The sequence below is a fragment of the Sciurus carolinensis genome, chromosome 4 (assembly GCF_902686445.1).
Source record: "Sciurus carolinensis chromosome 4, mSciCar1.2, whole genome shotgun sequence".
Taxonomy (NCBI): Eukaryota; Metazoa; Chordata; class Mammalia; order Rodentia; family Sciuridae; genus Sciurus; species Sciurus carolinensis.
Window position 1 is genome coordinate 59,300,185 of NC_062216.1, and position 26,754 is coordinate 59,326,938.

The 26,754-nt window shown below is 39.0% G+C and overlaps 1 protein-coding gene across 3 annotated transcripts in view; it reads left to right on the forward strand.

Annotated features, from left to right (window-relative positions):
• Nucleotides 1-26,754, forward strand: part of Fut10 (fucosyltransferase 10) — a 109,069-nt gene that overhangs the window by 13,870 nt on the left and 68,445 nt on the right. For all 3 annotated transcript variants that reach the window (XM_047550981.1, XM_047550982.1, XM_047550983.1), the window contains one exon: nucleotides 3,586-3,877. In XM_047550981.1, coding sequence (XP_047406937.1) covers nucleotides 3,586-3,877 — 292 coding nt within the window. The remainder of the gene's footprint in view (nucleotides 1-3,585; nucleotides 3,878-26,754) is intronic.

Consider the following 26,754-nt stretch of genomic DNA (forward strand, 5'->3'; position numbering starts at 1 on the left):
AACTGAGGGGCATCTAGGTTGGTTCCACAATCTGGCTATTGTGAATTGAGCAGCTATGAACATTGATGTGGCTGTATCTCTGTAGTATGCTGATTTTAAGTCCTTTGGGTGTAGGCCAAGGAGTGGGATAGCTGGGTCAAATGGTGGTTCCATTCCAAGTTTTCTAAGGAATCTCCACACTGCTTTCCAGAGTGGCTGCACTAATTTGTAGCCCCACCAGCAATGTATAAGTGTACCTTTTTCCCCACATCCTCGCCAACACCTATTGTTGCTTGTATTCTTGATAATCGCCATTCTAATTGGGGTGAGATGGAATCTTAGGGTGGTTTTGATTTGCATTTCTCTTATTACTAGAGATGTTGAACATTTTTTCATATGTTTGTTGATTGCCTGTAGATCTTTTGTGAAGTCTCTGTTCATTTCCTTAGCCCATTTGTTGATTGGATTATTTGTATTCTTGGTGTAGAGTTTTTTGAGTTCTTTATATGTTCTGGAAATTAGCACTCTATCTGAAGTATGAGTGGCAAAGATTTTCTCCCACTCTATAGGTTCTCTGTTCACATTGCTGATAGTCCTTGCTGAGAGAAAGCTATTTAGTTTGAATCTATCCCAGTTATTGATTCTTGCTTTTATTTCTTGTGCAATGGGAGTCCTGTTAAGGAAGTCTGATCCTAAGCCAAAAGCCATGTTTTTTTTTTTTTTTTTTCTTTTAGGTTAGTGGTTGTACATTTGCAGGGGAAGGTCAAATGAAAAGATAGTGTACAGTTATAAGTCAACTCTGTTCCATCAAGGTGCTATTATTATTATGCTAGTAATATTACAAATTTGCTGAGAAAGCTATCAGCAAGGGTTAGGCTTTAGTTTTCAGGAATTGTTTGGCTGTTTTAATGTGGGCTTTGGTGTCTTATGATTTTTCGAAGCTAAAAAAATTCCTTACTCCTTTTGGAGTACTCCTTGGCTTTCAATCTGTAGTTTCTCCTATTTTTGTTGGCCTTGGATACTTTTGAGAGTCTAATGAAATTTATGGGCCATCTCCAGGGACTTGTAGACTCCACGTCATACATTGGTGACCAGTGATAGGAGTAGCAAGCAAATTCTTGGCTGGTGGGGCCTGATGGCCACACAGAAAATGCCTCTGTGGCTGGCTGTGCAGGAGTTAATGTAGTCATCCCTTGGTGTCCACAGGGAATTGGTTCTGGGACCCTCTGTGGATACCCAGATTGGCAGATTCCCACATCCTTTATTTAAAATGGTATGTTATTTGTATTTAGCCCATATGTTTTCTCTTTTTTTTTATTGTAAACAAATGGAATACATGTTGTTTGTTTGTACATGGAGTAAAGGCATACCACTTGTGTAATCATAAATTTACATAGGGTAATGTTGTTTGATTCATTCTGTTATTTTTTCCCTTCTCCCTCTCCCCCCCTTTTCCTTCTTTACAGTCCTTCCTTCTTCCATTCTTGCCCCACTCCCTAACTCTAACTCTAACCCTAATCCCTCCCACCCCCCATTATGTGTCATCATCCACTTATCAGCAAGATCATTCGTCCTTTGGTTTTTTTGAGATTGGCTTATCTCACTTAGCATGATATTCTCCAATTTCATCCATTTGCCTGCAAATGCCATATTTATTATTCTTTATGGCTGAGTAATATTCCATTGTATATATACACCACAGTTTCTTTATCCATTCATCAATTGAAGGACATCTAGGTTGGTTCCACAATCTGGCTATTGTGAATTGAGCAGCTATGAACATTGATGTGGCTGTATCTCTGTAGTATGCTGATTTTAAGTCCTTTGGGTATAGGCCAAGGAGTGGGATAGCTGGGTCAAATGATGGTTCCATTCCAAGTTTTCTAAGGAATCTCCACACTGCTTTCCAGAGTGGCTGCACTAATTTGCAACCCCACCAGCAATGTATGAGTGTACCTTTTTCCCCACATCCTCGCCAACACCTATTGTTGCTTGTATTCTTGATAATCGCCATTCTAATTGGGGTGAGATGGAATCTTAGGGTGGTTTTGATTTGCATTTCTCTTATTTTTTGATTTGCATTTCTCTTATTTGTTTTCTTCCATATACTTTTAGTCACCTCCAGATTGCTTATAATATCCAACACAGTATAAACACTATGTGAATAGTTGTTATACTTTATTGTTTAGGGAATAATTCAAGAAAAAAAAAGTGTATACATGTTCAGTACAGATGCAAATTTTTCTTTGAATATTTTTGATCCATAGTTTGGAGAACAATTGGTCCTCAGTTTACTGTTTCTGATAGGTTATTGGTTCTCAGTTTACTGTTTCCCTCCAGATTACTCTTTCTAATGACCTGGCTGTTCAGTGACCCAGACTTAGACTATCCTGAAGTAGGTAAAAATGTGGTTTTGTGTGGAAGGGAGTGGCGATCCAGTCCTCAGTGGTTGACTAGGTTGATAACACAGGTTCCAGGGAGTTTCGCTGATATACTTTATAGTGTCAGTGCTATAATAGGTATTATTAGAAATATAACACTCATGCTATGACTTCTTTAATTGTAATAAAGGTAACCCACTGGTAATTTACAACTCTTTTTCCCTGGAGTGTCATCTTTAGTTGTAGACAGGTAAAAAACCCTATCATAGTTTTCAAGGGACAAGACCTTTCCTGGACACTATATATGCCAATGAAATGGAAGGGAAATGTGTCTAAGTGTCTAGTAGAATTATTATTTTGGAGGCTCTTTTCATGTCCCAGTGCCTGGAACCTGTGAATATATCATTTCCCATGGCAAAAGGGACTTTGCAGATGGGATTAATGTGATACACCCAGAGGGACGCGCTTTGGTGTGAGTGTATCTCTTAGAGATCATGTGTTGGGAACTTGGTCCCCAGTGCAACAGGATTGAGAGGTGGAACCTTTAAGAGGTGATTAAGTCATGAGGGCAGATGAGTGTCTTACGGTGGAAGTCAGGGAGTTATCCCTGGTGTGGGTTCCTGATCAAAAGATGAGCTTGTCTTCCTTTCCTGCTCAAGAACCCCTTGACTTTGTACTTCCTAACTTCCAGAACTATAAGAAATACATCTCAATTCTTTGTAAATTACTCAGTCTCAGGTGTTCTATTAAGGCAGCATGATATCTACTAAAACAGGAGATTATCCTGAATTATCCATGGAGGCCCAGTGTAATCACCTGAGTCATTAACAGTAGTCTTTCCAGGCTCTGATCAGACAGAGAAGTATTGTCAAAAGAGCCATAGCCTTCAATGCTGCTGGCTTGAAGATGCAGGAAGGGGGCCATGAGCCCAGAGTTGAGGGCTGCCTCCAAGAGATAGAAAAGGCAGGGAAACTGATTCTCCCAATCTCCAAACAGGAATGTAGCCCTACTGGCCCCTTGATTTTAGCCCAGTGAGTCTCATTTCAAATTTCTAATCTTCAGAACTACATAATAATAAGTGTATGCTATTTTGAAGTAGTAAGTTCATGGAAATTTGTTACAGCAGCAATAGAAAATTTGTAGGGGGCTAAATCATCAAGATGAAGGAGATGGGCTGATGGAAGTTAAGTAATGTGACTCTGATAATAATTGCCTTCACTTTTAGGTTGTGGTTGAGCTGGGAAAATTTGAAAGGAAGACATTTAAGAATTCCAATTTGCAAGATGGACTTAAAAATTCGGAGGAAGAACCTAAACATCTCAATCCATTTTTTAAGAAAGAAGCACTGACCTTGACTAGGAAGAAAAAACTGGAAATCAATAACCCCATTATGCTGTGGTGGTCCCCACTGACGGGGGAAACAGGACGGCTGGGCCAATGTGGAGCAGATGCCTGTTTCTTCACCATCAATCGGACCTACTGGCACCATCCCATGACCAGGGCGTTCCTCTTCTATGGTAAGTAGGGCTTCTGCCTTTCTCCCTTTGCCTGCTACTGCTTCACTCCAAAACTGAGTTACTGCATGTTTCCTGAGGAAGAGAGGGAGGAGCTCCCCTTGAAGACACTTAAGCACACCTGGTTTCCTGTTCACTCTGTGGAAGCCCTGAGCATTTAGCAAATATAAAGTCAAGGAAACCTGACCAGCAAAGAAATTTTTGTCCAGACCAGTTGGTATTTACGGAGGAGAAGAGATTTTTTTCTCATCTTTTCACAGTTAAGTTTTGAGCTTATTGCATCTATTATCAGGGAATTGGGTATTGCATATATGCTGACATGAATTCAAAATATCACTTGTGATGAAAGCCAGAGGTTTTGATTACAGTGACAGATGTCTAATGGTACTTACGCCAAGCATCATGTTCTTCATTTCTTTGATGTCAGATTAATCAGAAATAAAAATAAAAAGATTATTCAGTATCACCTTTCAAAAGTTCTTTAGGCTGATTACCTGTCATGCTGGGATTGAAGGGCAACCAAACCCCAATGGATGGAGTTAGCAGGATACAAGCAGAGGTTGGGAATACAGAGCTTCTGGGTGATGAGAGGTGGGTCAAGGGAGACCATTTAGCAGATTGACCAAATGCATGTGAAGCTAATTGCTTCAGTTAGGAAGTCAATGAAAGGAAATCTGTTTTAGAGTGGTTATGAATGTATACATATGTGTGTGTCTATTGCTGGTTCTGGAGAGGTAGGACTGTCCTCAATGTTCTGCCTAACAACAGTTTAAGTAATACAGAAAATGAGTTCATGAGAAACCAGGTGGAATGTATGCTCCACTAGTTGGTCAGGGCAATGTCCTGCTGAAGGTAAGCATTCAGGGAAATTCCAGATACTTAAAAATCAAGAGAAATTCCAAGTACAGGCTAAGTATCTCTTACCTGAAATTCTTGGGCTCAGAAGTGTTTCAGACTTTTTAATTTTCTCAGATTTTGGACTGTTTGTATGTACATGAGTATTATCTTGGGGATGGAATCCAGATCTAAACACAAAATTTATTTATGTTTCAGATATAGCTCAGACATATAGCTTAGAGGTAATTTATACAATTTTTTTTTTTTCCAATACTGGGGAAGGAATCCAAGGGCATTATACCACTGAACTACACTCCCAGCCCTTTTTAGTTATTTTGATTTTTTATTAGTTCATTATAGTTATGTATAATATTAAGGTTATTTTTGGCACAATTATACATATGTGGAATTTAATTTGCTCCAAGTCAGTCCCTAGTACTTTACCTATCCCTCTCCTCCTCGCTCTGCCTGCTCCCTTCCCAGGGGGTTCTACTGGTCTTTCTTCTTTTTATTTAACTGGTCTTCCCTTTTTCCATTCCTCCCCCTTTTCCCTTAATCCCCTTCCTTTACTCCACTGATCTCTCTTCTATTTTCATGGGATTCTCCTGTCTCCCACCTTTTCCCCGCCTTATTTTGCTCTAGTTTCCACATATGAGAAAAAATATTTGATCCTTGATTTTCTGTGTCTAGCTTATTTTTTTTCATTTAAAATATTTTGTTCTTTTTAAGTATACATGACAATAGAATGTATTTTGATGTGTTATAAATACACGGAGTGTATTCTAATTAGGATCCCATTCTTGTGGTTATACATGATGTGGAGTTACACTGGTCATTTATTCATCCATGAACACAAGAAAGTTATGTCCAATTTATTCTACTGTCTTTCTTATTTCCAACCCCCCCTTCCTTCCCTTCCTTCCCCTTTGTCTAATCCAGTGAATTTCTATTCTTTCCTCCCTGACCCACTTATGTGTTAGCATCCACATATCAGAGAGAACATTTGGCCTTTGGGTTTTTGGAATTGACTTATTTCACTTAGCATGATGCTCTCTAGGCTTATTCATTCTTCTTTATGACTGAGTAAAACTCCATTGTGCTTATATACCACATTTTCTTTATCCATTCTTCTGTTGATGGGCATCTGAGCTGATTCATAACCTGGCTATTGCAAATTGTGCTATTATAAACATTGACGTGACTGTATCACTATAGTATGCTGATTTTAGAGTTTTTGGATATATAGCAAGGAGTGGGATAACTGGGTCATATGGTGGTTCCATTCCTAGTTTTTTGAGGAATCTTCATACTGCTTTCCAGGGTGGTTGTACTAATTTACAGTCCCACCAACAATATATAAGTATACCTTTCCCCCGACATCCTCACCAGCATTTGTTATTATTTGTATTTTTTTTCTTTTTATTTTTACAGACTGCATTTTGATTCATTGTACACAAATGGGGTACATCTTTACGTTTCTATGGATGATGATATCATTTGTATTCTTGATAATTGCCATTCTGATTGGAGTAGATGAAATTTCAGTGTACTTTTGATTTGCATTTGCCTGATTGCTAGAGATATTGAACATCTTTTCATTTATTTTTTGGCCATTTGTATTTCTTCTTTTGAGAAGTATATGTTTAGTTCTTTTGCCCATTTATTAATTGCTTTATTTAAAATTTTTTTTTGTTTTTTATTGTTAGGCTTTTAGAGTTGTTTAAATATTCTTGATACTATTCACCTGTCTGAGGAGTTGGTGGCAAAGATCTGCTCCCATTCTGTAGGCTCTCTTCATGCTCTTAATTGTTTCCTTTGCTCTGCAGAAGCTTTTTAATGTGATCCCATCCCACTTATTGATTCTAAGTTTTATTTCTGGCACTTTAGAAATCTTGCTAAGGAAGTCAGTGCCTGTGCCAGTAGTTAGAGTGTTGGAACTGCACTTTCTTCTTGCACTTGCAGAATTTTCTGGACTAATTCCCAGGTCTTTGATCCACATTGAGTTAAGTTTTGTGCAGGTTGAGAGATAGAGGTCAAATTTCATTCTTCTGCTTATGAATATTTAGTTTTTCTGATACCTTTTGATTAAAAGGCTATCTTTTCTCAAATGTATGTTTTTAGTATCTTTGTCATGTATCAGATATCTGTATCTATATGGATTTTTGTCTTTGTGTCTTCTTTTTTAGTCTCTTGGCCTTCATGTTTGTTTTGGTGCTAATACCATGCTGTTTTTGTTACTATAGCTCTGTAGTATTATTTGAAGTCCAGTATTGTCATGCCTTCAACATTGCTTTTCTTGCTTAGGATTGCTTTGTCTATTCTGGGCCTTTTATTCTGCCAAATGAATTTTAGGACTATTTTTTCTAGTTCTGTGAAGAATGTCATTGGTATTTTGGTGGGGATTGTATTGAATCTGTATATTGCTTTTGGTAGTATGATCATTTTGATGGTATTAATTTTACCTATCCAAAAACATAGGAGGTTTTTCCATCTTTTAAGGTCTTCAATTTCTTTCTTCAGCATTGTATAGTTTTCATTGTAGAGGTCTTTCTTCACCTTGGTTAGATTTATTTCCAAATATATATACATATATATATATATATATATATATATATGTATATATATTTGAGGTTATTGAGAATGGGATAGTCACCATTTTTGGCATAAGTCACAAATATTCCTAACTTGGCACCATTGTTTATCCAGTTTCTATATCCTAAAGTGTCCTTTTATATTTGTCCTATCAGACTAATCTAGGGAATACCCTTCATTTGTTTGGCAATGTAGGTTAATAATATAACTTTAAAGATATTACCCAGCAGTACTGCAGAGCCAGTCACTATATGTACCACAAGAGAAACGTCATCAACTCTTTTGGGATTTCAGAGGTGGGAGGGAGCGCACATGATTGGAGGAATTAAGAAACGTTTTATAAAAAAAAAAAAAAAAGAAAAGAAAAATGCTTTTTAAGGTCTCCTTCAGAAACTAGGAGAAGGGTTAAGGGTATAACTCTATAGTAAAGTATGTGCTTAGCATGCCTGAGGCCCTATGTTTAGTCCCCAGTACCAAAAATAAAAAGTATTTGTACATACACACACACACACACACACACACATACACACACTCTCCTCCATACATATGTGGCGAAATTTGAAATTACCCTGAGAAATCATGGAATTGGACCATATTAGGATTGGTGGGTATTTCAGTATGAAGAAGAATGGCATAAGTGGTGCTTGGAGGGAGGAGTGAAAAGTAATATCTGAAGTATAACAAGGAGATTGGCTAGAGCATAGCTCTATATAAGGGAAACATAAGGATCGAAAGATATATTGAAAACAGAGCATGGATAAGCTTGAATGTTGGCTTATGATTTTGCTTCCAATTAGAGTATTGGGGAGTTAGTGAAAGTTGAGCGACCTTTTTAAAGTATTTGAAACTTACCTGATTTAAGATGAAGTCTCTCTTCTCTAAACACCCATAGGGCATGTATATCATTTAATTGAATATCTACTATATACCATGCACAATTCCAGTGATGGAATAGAGAATCAGGAATAGAGAGGATAAATGAAGTAACTGTGTCATTTGGTTTTGTACAGTATGACCTTCTCTTCCCTAATAGATGATGGGGCAACATCAGTTTATACTTATACCTCTTCCCACCCTCATATCAAGCACAGTGCTTTGTATGGGATAGGTGCTCAGAAAATGCTCGTAGATACTTACAGCCATAAAGGACCATGGAGTCTAACCTCTTCTTTGTAAAGAAAAGACTGAGGCTCTGGAGGCTTGGGAATGTGCCAAGATTGCACAGCAGTTGGCAGCAGAGTTGGGCAAGGCACCAACCCACTTTTCTGTCTGAGGACTCCGAATTCTTATTAAGTAGGTCACTTAAACTGCAGTGGGACTCTGGTGTAGCAGGATTGAAAAGGAAAAGGCAGAAAGAATGATTATGGTATTAAAAGCTGACCTAATTAAGAGAAAAGGAAACTCGAAGGATTATGTGATCTCAAAGCTTCTGTTAACCAGAACATCTTTTGTTTGTCACCTTTGTAGCCTATTTTCTCTTTCTTCTTCCTTGAGGTGACTTATTTGCTTAATAGAAGTATATTTCTTGTGGCAAGAAAGACTTTAATCAGTGAAATATATTGAATATTGGGTCTGCTTTGAACCATTTGAAAAATGTAAGGATTTAGCTGCATTGACAATTGACTGAAAGAAAAATTATGTGGTCACAAGTGAATAAATTAGGTTTTTTTTGGGGGGGGATGTTGGATATAAAAACCAGAGTCTCACGTTTATGAAGCACATATTCTACCACTGAGCTATATGCCCCCAGCCAGAAATGGCTTGTGGTGTTGGGGAAGACTTCTTGAAGGACATGAGTCATGAGGAAGGGTTTATAAAAGAAGTTGTGGATAAAAGAGGAGAGAGTGGATTCAGACATGAAATATCACCAGCAAGGCAGCAAAGACCAGCATTAGTGACAGGTGACAGAACATGTTAGTGTTTTGGTTGTAAAGGTCCCCTGAATGTTGTTATCTATACCATATATGCATTTCTAGTTTTTAGAGAGTTATGCGATTCATTTAGAATAAACGATAGCAAATACAGGAGAGGCTTTCTTTGTTTCAGGGGATACTTTGGGATTTCTCAGTGTCTTGGTGTAATCATTATAGTTAAAGAGAGGGAGGTAGCAGGAGAGCCCAGCTGTTCAGACAGGGTCACTCAAGGTTAGTCCTCTGGTGCAATCCTCATCCCTCTATGTGTAGTCTTTTTTTTTTTTCAGTTCACCAAGAATCTATCAGACCTTAATCAACTTGAATTGTGTTGATCTAAACAGGAGATTCATGTTTACAACAAAAAACTGATTTACTGGTCACAGGAGTCCTGTTCATTGTTCAAGGAATTTACTCCTAATGATCAAGTTAGTTTGCAAATGGAATTATGATCATTTGGTTGCTTAGTGATCTTGAAATTATAGTAAACAAAGTCTTGAGCGATAGATCATCCAAAATATGAGAAAGCCTCCTTAACTTCCTCTGTCCCTAACAGAATAGTGGGAGCCCTCATCACTGTCAATAATCAGTATATGCTCTGTGCTAGGCATAAAGAAACACTCTCCATGTATTCTTTTATTTAAAATGTCCATAACACCTTGTATTACCCTAGGTATGATTACCATTTTAGAGAGAGGTAAGTATTTATAGAGAATGTCAGTGACTTGAATAAGGTCACATGGATGGTAAATGCCTGGACATGTATCCAAATCCGAACATTTGATTCTATAACTCTTATTTTAGCTATTCATATTTTACCACACCAGTGCAGCAGAGGCCATAAACATGTGTATCAGTCCCAGTGTTGTTGAACTTAAGTGTCCCCTAAAAGCTCATGTGTTGAAGTCTTGGTCCCCATCCAGTGGTGCTATTGGGAGGTAATGGAACCTTTAGGAGGTGGGGCATAGTGGAATTATGTTAGGTCATTGAAGGTATGCCCTTGTAGGGGATATTGGAACCCCAGTCCCTATTTGCCTCCCGGTCACCTAGAAGTGATCAGTTTTGCTCCACTACGTGCTCCCTGGTGTGATGTTCTGCCTTGCCACAGGTCAAAGTGATGGACTCAAGTGACTTAGACTGAAGCCTCTGAAATAAATAAGCCAAACCAAATCTTTTCCTCCCTATATGTTGCTTTATCTTAGGTATTTTATCACAACTGCAGAAACCTAGCACACCCAGCATCTTTCTCCTTTGTAGCTGTTAAACAGTGAATTCTGTTCCTGTTTATTTCTCCCTCATTTGGGTTTCATGCAAGATATTTTTTTTATTTATTCATGGCCTGTATGATAAGCGAACATGATGTGTAGAATAAGATCAACACACATTCTTTGTGTTTTTAATTTTGTGCCTTTAAAAATATCAAGGAAGTTAATTCACCTCTCCAGAATTAATTTTCAACTCTAGCTGATCTCCTGCTTTTGTGTTCCCTCTTAGGAATGACAATCTTTTGATCACTTTAAATTGCAAAAACAGTTTCAGATTTAGTAAATGCAGTATTCAGTCTCATGTAGAATCCAAGCTTCAAGCATGCCTAGTTGTATGTTCTTGTATTTCCCAGCTCAGATCCCTGTATTCTGGAAGACTGCTTTGGACTTTTTGCTCTGTCCTCACTCCTTGATGCTCTTCTCTCTTCCTCACTAGCTGCTTTGTGGAGCCAACCAGAGTTGCAATGAGGAAAGCTGGGGAGAATAGGGTATCTCTTACTTAGATTGGTAGCTTCATGTCCTCTGACTCTACCAGATGGTTAAAGCTGATATCCTCAGAGGACCTGGCAAATGATAAGAGTGTACTTTTTTCCATTCTGGGTCTTTTTCCTAATACTTAGAATTTCCTTTTTGGACTTCTACCTTTTTTAGTTTCCTTTCCCTTTCTGCTCTGGGTAGTCATGTGGGAAAGCTTCCCAGCTACTGGCATCCTGTAGAACACACCCAGCATTTTTCTCTGGAGCCCTTGTTGTCTCTCCCAGTACTTTTTTAGGAGGACCAAGACCCCCCACATGTGCCTGTAAAACGTGCTCACCTACCTCTCACACCCACCAGCTTTGGTGGCTCAGCAATCATCCTGGCGTCACCTTATTCCCTCCGCTTTCCTGAGAAGATGTGCCACGCCGCAGTATTCCTGAGCTGCATCAGACATGTAGGCACCAGTCCTGTCTCTGCACTGCACAATTCTTTAGGTAGCCCCTTTGAAACCAGGGATTCAAGGCCGGGCAACAGCACTTTCCATGGAAACTCTCCCTGGTCTCCTCACAGACTCTTCTCTCCCACCCTTTCTACATTCTTGACCTCATTGAGCAATCTGTGAACTGTGGAATAGGTTCTCCTTCATCCTTTCTATAAATTCTGTGAGTGGAGGCAAGTTGGAGTTTCTGTCTCATAATGACCTTGAAACCTTGATATTTGTCTGCTTGGTTCGTTCCGATATCCAGTTTTGTCTCTTTTGAGAGTTGTCACTTGCCACCAAGCCCCTTCTATGATAGAGATGCATGGAAAACAAGCAGATACAGTACCACAGTTCTTTTATTGTTGATACAGTGCCAGCTGTGGTAGATTGCTTATGCTTCTCACCCTGGTGGGTGTCTCCAAAGACGTATCTATGAACCAATCTCAGCGACTGATCTCACCCATTGCATACACTAGTTTTTCACTCCAGAGGTTAACTTTATCTCAAACTCTGTGCATTATTAAATGCAGATAGTATATAATTGTCAATAACATGCTTGATTTATTATACCTTATTTGGGAGATGGTAAAGAAATGGGCTGAACTGGATTGTTGGTCAGTAACCAAACTGAACATGGAAAAGAAGGTCCTAAGTGAGTGATAGATTCAACCTATCTGCTATAATCGAACCCCTTCTTTTAAATAGATATTCCATTTTAACTTACACAAATGATTATGTGTTGTTTTAGTTAACATGATTATCTTCACTGGGTCTTGAGATGTTATATAAGGTAATGCTCTCATGAAGCTCTACTCAGAACTTCTCCAGTGATCTCCCATCTCATTAAAACTCCAGGTCTTTGCTGTGGCCTGTGAAACTCTGCTTATTGTCCCCCCAACCCCTGCCCTGACCTACCCCACTGCACCACACTACATTCTTCAAGTTCCCTTCCAGGTCTTCCTCCCTTGCTCACCCCACCCTCCACTGCTTTACTGAGCCTCTCAAAGATAGACATGCAGGTGTTCTCTAGCCTCAGAACCTGTCATTATCTTCCTGCACCTGGGATGTGCTTCCAGCTTGCTCCTTCACACTAGCCACACACAGCTCTACCTAGATGACACTTTCCTCACCTCCTTTCTGGAATAGTATTCTATTTCTGTAGTACTCTCTGATGGTGTAAACCCTTACCCTGCTTAATTTTTTGTTTCCTAACCCTGTCTGTCACCCACTGAACTTCTCTTTCTCATTTGCTGACTGATTTGAACTGGGCCTCGGGTTCATTGTAGTAGCTCTACTGCTGAGAACTGTGCCTGGCGTGCATCAGGCTTCAGGCAACATTGTTGAATGAGTGAGTGAATAAGTGACCCGGCTTGATCCTCACATAGAGTTGAGGAGGAGATGGGAAAATTTTAAATTTTATCTTCGTTGGGGTTTGAGATATTCCCTTAGTTATTGTACCTGACATTCATCACACAGGAGTTCATCAGACCCTATAACTAAAACCCTGTTTTATTTAAATTGTATTTTGCTACACTTATTCACTTATGAAGTTGAGCATATGTTTGGGAATAAGGCTTATTTCCAGCAAACAGATTAATCTGCTCCTGTTTTCCAGTCCCTAGAAGCAATCATTTTCAATTCTAGTTATTTTCTAAGTAATATCTTATATTACTTATAAGAACTGAGCTTCCCAATACCTTGTCTATAAATGATCACTTAATTCTTTTTTCAGCACTGTCCTCCTGACCTTAACTGGTCATTGAACCTGCAGCCCAAGACCCCTTTCTTTTGCCTCCTAAAGACCAGGTTGGGGAAGTAACTGTTGCTCACGTGCATGAAATTTAGTTGTCTGTTAAACTAGCATTTAAAAATTCTTTGTACTTAGTCCCATCATCACCTGTACTTTTGGACACAGCTAATGCTTCCAGATTCTTGAGCATTGGTGGGGGACGTTTGGGTAGACTAGGTTGTTCATTGGCCTTCCCCACTGTGGGTTTTAGATTCATCCTTCTTGAGTCTGGCAAGATAGTAAATCCTACCACTGTTCTTTTCATAGAGATCATGTGTAGTTACCCCTTCTTATCTCTCTGGGCTTATATCTTTAAAAAGCCCACAAAAACCCTCTATCACTAACTGAGCATGGTTGGTGCATGCCTGTAATCCCAGCTACTCTGGAGGCTGAGGCAGGAGCATAGCAAGTTCAAGGCCAGCCTGGGCAACTTGGTGAGACCTGTCTCAAAATAAGAAATAAAAAGAACTAGTGATGTAGCTCAGTGGTAGAGCATTTGCCCAGCATATGAGAGGCCCTGGGTTTGAACCCCAGTACTGCAAGAATAAAACAAAATGAAAACATTTTATTTTCAAAACATTAGCATCAAACCTATTTATTCATGATTTATCTGACAAAATAAAGACCCAAGAAGATATGAATGGGCTCCTGAAGTCTTGTAAGAGGAAGACTGCCTCGGGATCTGGATCCACAACATGGATGCCACACACTTGGCATTGTGCTTTTGCGGTTCAACGAGGCTGCTGTGGGACTGGTATTATAGTCCATATTCTATCAGTTGGATGTGATTATCATTTTAACTAGGTAAAATGTGTCAGCCAAGAGCGATCCTGTGAGGGAAAGACTGTCATGAGAACCTAGGCATATAATCTTTTTTTAAAAAAAACTTTTAGTTGTAAATGGGCACAATGCCTTTATTTTATTTATTTTTATGTGGTGCTGAGGATTGAACCAGTGCCTCACATGTGCTAGACAAGCACTCTACCACTGACCTACAACCCCAGCCCTAGGCATATAACCTTAACATCCAACATGAAGCAGGTGCAAACATAGTGGTCATCCAGATGTTAAGGTAGCTAGTGGAAAGTAAAGAAATCCCAACACTGGCCCAGACTTTGGTTCTTGGAATAGTTTTGTTGAATTTTGTTGCTCGTTCATGTAACATAAAGCATGAGTCATTCCTTGAACTTGTGCCAAAATCATTTCTGTGCCTAGAAAGTTTCTCCTGGTGATACTAGAAGGGCAGAGAACTGAACCCAAATCCTCTGTCATTTTAATTTCTAAAATTTAAGAGTTTATCAGAGTCCTAATTTTGCTATAGATGAGTGGTTCCCAAACTTAGCTTATCCTAGGATTATAGTTTAAAAACAAAGAAATAGCTGTGTGCAGTCATACACAACTGTAATCTCAGAGACTCAGGAGCCTGAAGCAGGAGGATCATGAATTCAGCAATTTAATGAGACCTTGTATTAAAGTAAAAAAAATAAATAAATAAAAGGACTGGGGATGTAGCTCAGTGATAAAAGTGCCCCAGGGTTCAATCCCAGGTAACAAACAAACAAAAACCAAGAAACACTTTGTTTGTTAATTCTCTGGGTCCCACTCCAAACTTATTCAGAATCTCTGCTTTTGAAGTTTCAAACTGTGTCAGAAATATGTCAGTTTGTCCTTGTGAAAGATTGATTTCTCTCTTGCTCTCTTTTTTTCCTTTTGTTGCTAGAGCTGGAACCTAGGACCTCATACATGCTAAAACGTGCTATGTCATTGAGTTACACCATTGAAATATATTTTCAAGGAAGAAAATGTAATTGTAATGCTCTGGTTTAACTCAGTAGTAAATAGTATTTATACTTTTTTTTTTTGTACATTTTTTTTTTATTGTAAACAAATGGGATACATGTTGTTTCTCTGTCTGTACATGGCGTAAAGGCATACCATTTGTGTAATCATAAGTTTACATAGGGCAATGTTGTTTGATTCATTCTGCCATTTTTTCCCTTCCCCCCCTCCCCTCCCACCCCTCCCCTCCATCTATACAGTCCTTCCTTCCTCCATTCCTGCCCCCCTCCCTAAACCCAACTCCAACCCCAACACTAACCCTTCCCACCCCCCATTATGTGTCATCATCCACTTATCAGCGATATCATTCTTCCTTTGGTTTTTTGAGATTGGCTTATCTCACTTAGCATGATATTCTCCAGTTTCATCCATTTGCCTGCAAATGCCATAATTTTATCATTCTTTATGGCTGAGTAATATTCCATTGTATATATATACCACATTTTCTTTATCCATTCATCAATTGAAGGACATCTAGGTTGGTTCCACAATCTGGCTATTGTGAACTGAGCAGCTATGAACATTGATGTGGCTGTATCTCTGTAATATGCTGATTTTAAGTCCTTTGGGTATAGGCCAAGGAGTGGGATAGCTGGGTCAAATAGTATTTATACTTTTAATAATGAAAACACTGGATACAGATTTAATAAAAAATGGATGAAGTGAAGGACAAATGTGTGGGGCCCATGGTGATATGGGACAGTTAAAATCTACATCTTCCATAATAGCAAAAAATAGGTATTATTAAAAAACTGAGAAATCAAGAAATAGCATGTTATTCAGATATTTTCAAAGCATAAGTACAGAAGAAATACCTGGAAGAATTAGCACATCATCTGGCCTATGGAAATAGGGGATGGGGATGTCCTTTGTGATCTCCTGATAAAACTATGTGGGGTATTTCACTTAAAAAGCCATGTGTGGGATTTGGAGAGTGCTTACCTAGCACATGTGAGGCACTGGGCTCGATCCTTAGCACCACATAAAAATAAACAAATAAAATAAAGACTTGCTATCCATGTACAACTCCAAAAAAAAAAAAAGGAAAAACTGTGATTTTATTTGACACAAATAAAATATTAACAAAGACATTTTGTCTTAAAAGGTAGTTAAATATGAAGTAACAGAAATTACTAATAAATTATATGACTCCTAGGCTGTTTTGCTTTATAAGATACCTTTAAAGAAAAGTATTGGTTATGCAAAGAAGTTAGTATTTCTTATAGCTAATGTACTCATTTCTTTCCATGAAAATATTATCTATTAATGTAAGTTGGTTTCTAGTCTTTCCAGTTTAAAAAAAAAAAAATCAACAGAGGTTTGCTCCATTTAGTTTGATGTAAGGGCAAGGCTTTAATGAACCTCATAATATTTAGTTTTAAGGGTTATTCATTAAGGGCTAGGCCTTCTCTTGGTCTTTTCCCTGACTTAGCATCTCCCTTCTTTTTTAAACCCTCTCTGTTCTTGTTTTTTCACATGGGAACAAAAGGATGAAAGAAAGAGCAAAAGTGGATGGAGGTCTGACTGCATTTCTCAGGTTGACCTTAAATATTGGAAAGAAATCAGAGAAATGATGAGTTCTCAAGTCAGGCACTTCCCCTCTGTCTGGCAGCAGGAGACAGTGGACAGATTTCAGGACTGTGGTTTCAACAATTTGGGCCAATGGAAATGCTGGCTCCAGTCCAGTTCCAGGAAGATTCTCTAATACCCAGAAATCCTCCAAGACAAGCTGGCAACTCCATTCTTCAGACCAGATGACACAGCTCATGGACATATAGAATATAGCTATGTAGCTTTAGTTGATGTGTTTCTCTTTGTTCTTGAAAATTAAAACAAAACAAATTAGACCGAAGAGTGAGGGTGGTAGGACTTTGTTCCCATAAATTTTACATTCACAAGTTGATTCACTTATCTAAGTCGTTCTAGGGCACAGATTCAGGTCACTTGACCTTTGCAAGATGCTAAGGAGAGTCACCTGCTTCTTGGGTGAGATCAACTGTTTCTCACCTGTCTTGCATTATATACTTATTGCATTTGATGAAACTCCTTATGATCTGGGAGAATTTGAGAGTATGTCAGGGTGTATCTGTGGTCCATATTGAGTTCTGCTCTCTTATTTCTTTACACACCTGGTGTCTAAGAGACATTATATGTATATCCTTGGGCCAGGTGCTGGGATTATAAAACTAAACAGGCTGTCTTACAGAGCTTATGAAATTCATAAATAGGATGTTACCAGATAGGCATAGGCTTTTTTTTTTTTATTATAACAGACTACATTTTGATTCATTATATACAAATGGGTACAACTTTTCATTTCTATGATTGTACATGGTATTGATTTACACCATTTGTGTAATCATACATGTACATAGGGTAATGATTTCCTTTCTCCACCTCCTCCCCCCATTTCCCTGTACACAATCCAAAGTTCCTCCATTCTTCTCTTGCCCCCTCCACTCTCTTCCCTCTCCCCATTATGTATCATTATCCACTTATCAGAGAAAACACTTAACCTTTGGTTTTTTGGGTTTGGCTTATTTCACTTAGCATGATATTCTCCAAAAGATCCATCCATTTACCAGTAGAAGTCATAAAGTCATTGTTTTTTTATGGCTGAATAATATTCCATGGTGTATATATACCACAGTTTCTTTATCCATTCATCTATTGAAGGATAGTTTCTTTATCCATTCATCGAGGTTGGTTCCACAATATACTATTGTGAATTGAGCAGCTATAAACATTGAAGTGGTTGCATGACTGTAGTATGTTTATAGTAAGTTTTAAGTCCTTTGGGTATAAACTGAGGAATGGGATAACTGAGTAAAATGTCAGGTCTATTCCAACTTTTCTGATGAATCTCCATACTGCTTTCCAGAGTGGGGCTGCACCAATTTGCAACTCCACTAGCAGTGTATGCGTGAGGCACAAGCATTTTGATTTTAGGCTGAGCTGCCAGGGAGGCCTTTCTGAGGACTAACTCTTGAAATTGAGAGTGGAAAGCTGAGAAGTATAGTGAGGTTTGAGGGGAAACCTAGGGAGGGCCTATAGGCTGAGATTTCCATGGCAGGCAGGAGCCACGCAGCTAATCACGGGTTGTCAAGGGCTTCATCACATGGAGAAGTAAGTGTGTGTGTGTGTGTGTGTGTGTGTTACATGTTTTGGTTCTTTTTTTTTTTTTTTTGTGTGTGTGTGTGTGGTGCTGGGGTTGAATCCAGGGCATCATGATGCCAAGCCAGGGCTCTACCACTGAACTCTGTCTCCAGCCCTAAGAAGTTTGATATATGCTCAGAGCTGTGGGAAAATATCAGAAGGTTTTTAGTAGGGATGGTGTGATATGATCATTATTTTATTTGGTTCCAGCTTACGTTTGCAACTCTCATAGGGTAATGATGTCTATCTCAGTCCACTCTCTCTGGCTTCTCTGGAGAATGGATTGGAATGTGAAAGTGTAAAATAAGTGGAGGTGATGGTGCCCTGGATGAGGGTGTGGGCAGTGGAGAAAGAAAGACATGGGTAGATTTGAGATTTGTTTGAAGACAGCATGGATGGCTTGCTTATGGGTTAATGGTATCTCTTCATATATGTGGGTCCAAGGAGAAAAATTAACTCAGCATCTTCATTTAACTCCTTGGCCTCTCAGACACTTTGTTTGACCTCATCTTTTCAACTTACCACAACTATGATGCATAAGAAATGTAAACTGAGTTATTCATTTCCTTCCCAACAGGTGGAGAAAAAGTAAATTATTGATCACTGAATATTTTGCTTTCACAGGCATATAAATATTTAATCCTTAATGTTATTGAAATCTTCATATTTTACTTTCCCAAGTATGGGTATCTAAATTTTACATCCAAATCATTGGTAACTACATATTTCAGTTGCATGTGAGGACTAGTGATTAAAATCTAAATGTGCAGCTGATAAGAAGTCTTATTCGCTACCCAAAATGTTTAGCATCTAAAAATGTAAATACAGATTCTTTAGATGACTTCATTTACTGATGAAGCCATTGGCATTTTAACCAGTACATCTAGGAGAAAAGTATCCAGAGTCATCTATGCATGTTTTAAAAATTATTACTTTAATTATACAAATTTATGTTTTTTTTCCCCCACCAGGAGTCTTTTGAAAGCACATAGTCTTTGTTTCACTTCTAACTGAATCACTTACTTCTGTGTCTAATTCTTTACCCTACTCTTTGTCTTAGCCCATGTTCCCTACAGCTGGACCTCATCTGGGAGACAGTTGCAGGGAGCAAGAGTGAGGGCAAAGGGAGGTGGTGACTGGAAGGAAGAAAAGGAAGCACAAGATGGTACTTTTCACCATAAGACATCTTTGTGAGAGATCATTGGAGGGCCCATGTGAAACATGTGTCTTGGAACTAGGAAGAAGGAAGAACTTATTTGCCGGTTCCACCCTGTCTGCTTCTGTCTTAAGGTCTGAGTTTCCCCAGGGAACTTTGGATCATGTTATTTGGTCCCTGGGATAGACTCTGGGTAAGCCAGATCTAATGACACCCCTGCACTTTAGCCAGCAAGCTAGCCCGTGGGTGAGTATGCCAGCTGACATCTTGGCACTTGCTTGGCAACAGTGGCAGGGAAGCCCCCTAGAGGAGGTAAGGCCCTGTCAGGTTATGTGTGAGTCCCTTAGGAAGTCAGGAGCAGCTCTGCAGTGGACCTGTGTGGCCTTGCAGGATGATTGCCACCATGGAAGATGGAGATGGATGTCACTAAGACTTTCTCTGAAGTGGGTCAGAATCTCCTCTCTCAGGCCTAGGAGAATATACTGATGCCAGATGGACTTATTCACTGACACCCTTCAGAAAACCAAGGTCTGGTGTCTCCCTGTAGAACTCAGTTTCTAAGAAGTGTGTGAGTAATGAGGGGAAGAAAAAGGAGGTAATTAAATTGCATTTTTTGTTTGTTTGTTTTGGTACTGGGAATTGAGCCCAGGGGCACTTTACCACTAAGCTACATCTCTACCCTTTTTATTTTGAGACAGGTTCTTGCTAATGTGCTCAGACTGGCCTCAAACTGCAATCCTTTCACCTCAGCCTTCCAAAGAGCTGGGGTTATAGGCATGTACCACTGTGCATGGCTGTCTACCTTTTATGTTTATTTGGTTTGTTTTGGTTTTAAAGTACCCATGGAGCTGAATTGAGCACTAGGCCATAATTAGTAGGGTCACTGAAGAAGAATTGGAAGTGGTCTTCCCCACTGGCCATTTCATTCTCACTTGCTCCAGAACTGCCATATGTGGCTTCTTTTCCCCTCTGTGGTTACCCTAGATTGTTCTGGAATGGTGGGTGTGGCCAAGGTGCATTGGTTAGGGTTGGAGAGAAAAAATAACTAGGAAGAGCAAATACAAGAAGATGAATTAAGAGCAGATTGAAGAGACTGCTGTAAATACAGTGCTTAATGACCTGCTGCAGGACAACTATGAAAAGAATGTTCAACAAATGCTTTTAAATGCATCAATATGCTATAAGGACATTTAATCAAAATTTAAAGCAATGTAAATTTCTTTTGAAGGATTTTGGAGATCTTGGCTATCCTATATATTATCCTGAAGATCCTTTTATAGTTTTAAAAATGCAAATGGAATTAGCCAAAATAATTTAACCTTTATGACAACTAAATATTACTATTTGGGCAACTTTATAACAAGTTGTACTTTTTAATATATTCTAATACTATAGTTTTTAGTATATTTGTCTTTTTGAATAAGCAACATATTCAGGATTTCTAGGCTAGCAGGCATTGTGGTGTGAAAAGAGCATTGATCCAAAAATTAGATCATCTAGGTTTGAAGTCCAACTCTGACCCTAGTCATGTGACCCGTCTTTAGAGTAGCAGTTCCCAAATCCAAACGTATATCTGAGCTACCTGGAAAAATGAAAATCACATCATTTTTGTTTTCCACTCCATGCCACATCAGCCTTCTCAGTAATGAGGTTCAAGAATCTGTATTTTCTTTTACCTTTCTTTCTTTCTTTTCTTTTTTTTCTTTTCTCCTTCCTTCCTTCCTTCTTTCCTTCCTTCCTTCCTTCTTTCCCTCCATCCTTCCTTCCTTCCTCCTTCCTTCCTTCCTTCCCTCCATCCTTCCTTCCTTCCTTCCTTTCTTCCTTCTTCCTTCCTCTCCTCTCCTCTCCCTCTCCCTCTCCTTTCTTCTTCCCTCTCTCCCCACCCCTCCCACTTTCTTTCATACTGGGGATTAAACCCAGGATTGCCTTTACCATTGGACTACATCAGCAGTCCTTTTTATATTTTATTGTGATATGGGGTGTCCTGCATTCTTGAGGCTGGCCTCAAACTTGTGATCCACTGTCTCAGCCTCCTGAGTCACTGACATTACAGGTCTGCCCCACAGCAACTGGTAAGAACCTATATTCTTTATCAAGCTTCCTTGGCCATTGTGGCCAGTCTGTGGTGAGGCACTAGGGACAGTTCCTAGATGATCTCTAAGGTGGCTTCTATTGCTAATGTTTCATGATTTAATATAAAACTTCCAAGTTTCATTATGGGAAGTTGGTTTTATCTCCTGTTGTTACTCTCATATGCTTATGATTTATTTGGTGCTAGTCTTTGATAACGAAATATCCAATTATGTTTTCTGAAAAATAAAATTATCTTGAAGACAAGAATAGTTTGTGTTGAAAACAGAAAAATATTTCTCAAAATGTAAATTTTGATAATTCCTTCAAAGGAATTATGCTATTAGGGTATTCTTTTAGCCACATGGGAATAATTTGGTCTTTGAGGAGCACTTCATTGTTGGACTTATACAAAACATATTAGCTTTCCATCAGTGTGACAAAATACCTGAGATAAGCAACTTATAAGGAGGAAAGACTTATTTTGGCCCATGACTTGAGAGGTTTCAGTCCATGGTTTCTTGGCCCTATAGTTTTGGGTCTGTAGTGGCACAGTGCATCATGGAGGGAGTATGTGGTGGAGGAAACAGCTCTCCCTATGATGTCATATTTCCATATATGACATCCAGCAGTTTGCAAGCTGTTTAGTTAAATTGTCCTATAGTTTGATGTAAAGTCGAATGGTCACACTCATTTCCCAAGTTGCTACTTTTAGCCTATAAATTCAGTTTTTCAACACTCCTTGTTTGGAAGTGTTTGGCAAATATGTGGAGAGGAGTTGAAGGCATAAAGAAGTGGTGAACGTTTTTCTTTTTCTGGCAATCAGGTTTCTTATGACAACTGGGAGGCACAGAGAGAGACCAGAAGGGTCTGGGATCCCAATATCCTTTTAAAGGATGTGTTCCCAATGACCAAACTTCCTTCCGTCAGGTGCTACCTCCAACAGGTTCCACCACCTCCTAATAGCTGCAAAGGCTGGAGACCAAGCCTTCGACACATGGACCTTTTGGGGACACCTGTTGAAACCATAACACAGAATCTGGTGATTTCTGAAAGGGTTAGAACCAGTGGCCTCTGCTTAGAAAAGAATTCTTAATCTTAGCTGAGGCCAAACAAAAGCATAGATCCAGGAGAGATGAGGTAGAAATCCTCTCTGCCTTCTCTGCCTGGAAGAACACAGACCCAGAATGCAGTTTTCAATGAGAATTGTGCATGTTGCCATAAAACCACAAAACTTTTGAGACTTTGAGAGGATAGGGGACCTTCAACTTAGCTTTCTTTTACAGTACTTGAGTTACTAGTTTTCTTTAAAACAATCTTTTTAAATTCCCCTACGACCAAGCACTGTAAAGCTCCAATTTCCAAAACTCAAGTCTTTGACAAATGATTGGCTTCAGCTATCTGTATTCCTTTTATTCTCAAGGTATCTAAATGCTAGTTATTATTTCCATATATGACATCCAGCAGTTTGCAAGCTGTCTAGTTAAATTGTCCTATAGTTTGATGTAAAGTCGAATGGTCACACTCATTTCCCAAGTTGCTACTTTTAGCCTATAAATTCAGTTTTTCAACACTCCTTGTTTGGAAGTGTTTGGCAAATATGTGGAGAGGAGTTGAAGGCATAAAGAAGTGGTGAACGTTTTTCTTTTTCTGGCAATCAGGTTTCTTCTGCTTCTGCTCATCCTAGACCTCTGATCCCCTGGGCCAGTGCTCTGTCTGCAAGGCTAGCATTGATGTTTGGCACCAGTAAACCATTATGTTCATACGAGTGATTGGTTTTCTCAGCCACCATCAGGGTGGTTGGGAATGGTAGTGGTGGTATGGGGGGTAGTAAATTTTAGTACATGCCAGGTTTAAATATGAACCAGATTGAGGTTTATTTTGTATGTATGTTTTCTGTTTTAGTTAAGATCAAATGCTTCTTCTTATTGCCTATACCCATATCTCCTCCGTCTTTTTTACAGATCAGCATTTTGTGGGTGTCTGCCCTCCTTTCTCTTCACCTACCCCCTCTTCCTCCTTAGTCTCCTCAATTGCTGGCCTTTTTGTCATGGATTATAGAAAGTATATATCTTGTTTGTGAACCTCATTATGCTTTATTTTATATCACATTATTCTTGGGAAGCAAAAGGCTAATAATTGTTTCACATTAGCCAAATTGCTATTAAACATTCAGACTGACAGAGCTTCTTTTATGATGAATGAAGTCTGGTCTAATTTTGGCAGGGAGAGAGGTAGGTGAGGTACACCTTAACTAGTCTTTATACCCCAAAACTGCTTGAGAAATTCAGTGTGGTCTGAGTTTCTAGTGCTGCACTGAATTCATCTCCACCAGTCTTTAAATCTGTAATATTGGCACCACTACTTAATATCTCCATATATCTTTATTTGTAAAGTGAAGATAGTAAAACAATTCTTTATGTTTTTGTGAAGTGTAAAGATAATGCCCAGAAAATGTCCATCTTAGCACCTGAGACATGGCAGAAGCTTAATAAATTGTGCTAGAGACTAGCCATCATACTATGTTCAGATGAACTGCCATATAGTTAAAGAACAATATTAAAAAAGTAAACTCATTGAGTTTTTTTGTTCTGTTTTGTTTTGTTTTTTGTTTTTGGTACCAGGGATTGATCCTAGGGGCATTTAACCACTGAGCCACATCCCTGACCCAGTTTTGCATTTTGTTTAGAAACAGGGTCTCACTGAATTGCTTAGGGCCTTGCTAAATTGCTGAAGCTGGCTTTGAACTCACAGTCCTCCAGCCTCAGCATCCTGAGCTGCTGGGACTATAAGCATGGGCTACTGAGCCCGGCTGAGATTTTTTTTTTTTTCTGAGTAGGTTTTTGTCTCCTTTGTTGGCCCTGTTTTGGGGAAGACTAGGACAATTACTAAAGATAAGTTTGATGTTTGTAGTCATCTTTTATATTTATAACTGGATAGTTCCTGTAAGATAATAATAGCCTTCTAAAGTCGCAATGTTCTATCCCGGAGGTTTTCTTTTCTTATTTTAAAATCAATCAATCTTTCTTTCTTTCTTTCTTTCTTTCTTTCTTTCTTTCTTTCTTTCTTTCTTTCTTTCTTTCTTTCTCTCTCTCTCTCTCTCTCTCTCTCTCTCTCTCTCTCTCTCTCTCTCTCTCTCTCTCTTTCTCCTTCCTTCCTTCCTTCCCTCCTTCCCTCCCTCCTGTCTCTTTTTCTTTCTTTCATCATACTAAGCAAAACCTTTACCACTTAAGCTTTATCCCTAGCCTGAGGGGATTTTCTAAATTTCTTTAGCTACCCCTTTAACATAATAAGAAGTAAGACTAGAGTACACAGTTCATAGGTATCTCCTGTTGAGAAATATTCCTTCTAATTGTGACAGCTTCGTGACAGCCCTTTCCTGTTCCATGACAGAAGAAAGGGGAGAGAGCCCCATGCCTCCTAGTCCCAAGTGTTGATGGAACAGAATCAGGAAAGAGAAGAGAGTGCATGTAGAAGCCAGTTTTATATCTGCCCTTGTCAAATGTAATCCTGCTTTGGGGTTAAATTTTGAAGAGGGTACTTTAGAAATATTTTTTGTTCTGTTTTGTTTTTGTTTTTGATGTTGGGGATTGAATCCAGGGCACTGTGCATACTAGGCAAGTACTCTACCACTGAGCTATACTATCCCCCAGTTTCTAGAAATATCTTGATAAATTGAGGAAACCACAAAGACAGCAGGTTCTAAGCTAAAATGTGGGGCACAGTATAGTTACTTGGGTAGACAGGTGTGGCCAAGGCAGAGGGCTTTCCAGGCTTCTGTGTTCTCATGTTGGATGTTTGTTAAAAGTGAAGATATAAGGCAAATACCAGGGCCAAAGCTTGGGCAGAGCGGCAGAGACTCAGCAATAGGGTGACTGTGCATTTGCTGGCCCATGATAGCCGAGCTTTCACCCACAGTCCCAGCATCTTTTCCAGTTGGTGCCCCCAGTCACTCTACAAAGGGTCACAGTTGCACCATAAATGATATGGTTGGTTATGCCAGAAGGATGTATTCCTAATGGGCATTGAGGGGGCTGAGTTATCAGTGGAGCTTCCCCTGAGTCCTGGCAGGACCCCGTGCCAGATTATAAGTGATTAAATGCTGACTACAGCTACAAAAGCAGGTGTTCACTTGAGGTCAGGAATCTAGAGGCAAAAAAAAAAAAAAAAAAAAATACCACCTGCTGCCCATGATCCCAACTTTCATCCCTTTCTTAAAGACTTCAACCAACCTGAACTACTCTTAAAGGAGGGAACCCAGCCCATCAGTTTCCATTGAAGATACAAAGGCCACATTAGCAAACAGATCTGTAGACAGATCTTTTTCTTAAAAACAAAACCTGTAACAAGAAATAGCCTCCTATTCATCTTCCTGTTGCCTCCTATCATTTCTCCTTTATAAAAAAAAAATTCCTCAGGGAGCATACCATAGCCATCTCCATCTTTCTACCTCCTCCTTTACTCCTCAACTCTGCCAGGCTCTGTCCCATTCCTCCACTGAAACAGCTCTTGCTAAATTATCAGACATCCCTGTTGCCAAATCCATCACATGGTTAAATAAGATGAAGACATTTTTCAGTACATGTCCCATTAGACTTCTCAATGATATTTGACATCGATAACTAAGTCCTCCCTCCTAAAATGCTTTTTCTTTGCTTCTCCTACCCAACATTTATGTTTTTTTCCCCCTACTCCTTTTTCTGCCTTTGCAAGACTGAACTTCTCTAGCTGGCTATGGATGACTCAACCCAAAGCATTCTGTTTCTTACTTTAGATTTCCTGGGCTGCCGGTTCATAGTCCCATCAACCTAAATGCCTATTTTTACAACAATTTGCAATTAAAATACATAATGCCCTGTTTGTAATATAAAGGAAAATAAATTAAATTTAATAAGTATTTTAATATGTGTGTACTCGAACTTGTAGAAAGCATCACCAAGAAGCCAAATATTTGTACCTCTGTGTAGAATCATCAAGGGTGAATGCAGGCATTTTTACATAGAGTTCATGCTATAGAAGGATAGAGGAATGTTGTACTGACACTCATTTACCATGAGCACTGATGTGGTTTTCTTAATTGGTGAGTAGCTCTAAATACTAAAGAAGAGTCTGCTTTTCACTTAATTTACATGGTTCTCATATTACTGGAAAATTCAGTATAAATTGAACTAGGCAAGAAATATAAGCCTTGGTGTTTATATGTAAGATGAGTTAGAATTCAGGCTCAGATAATTAGAAACAGATTTTTAAACTTTCATGACATGTGGAACATGGACTATTTCTTCTCTGAATTGTACTGTGCTTTGCA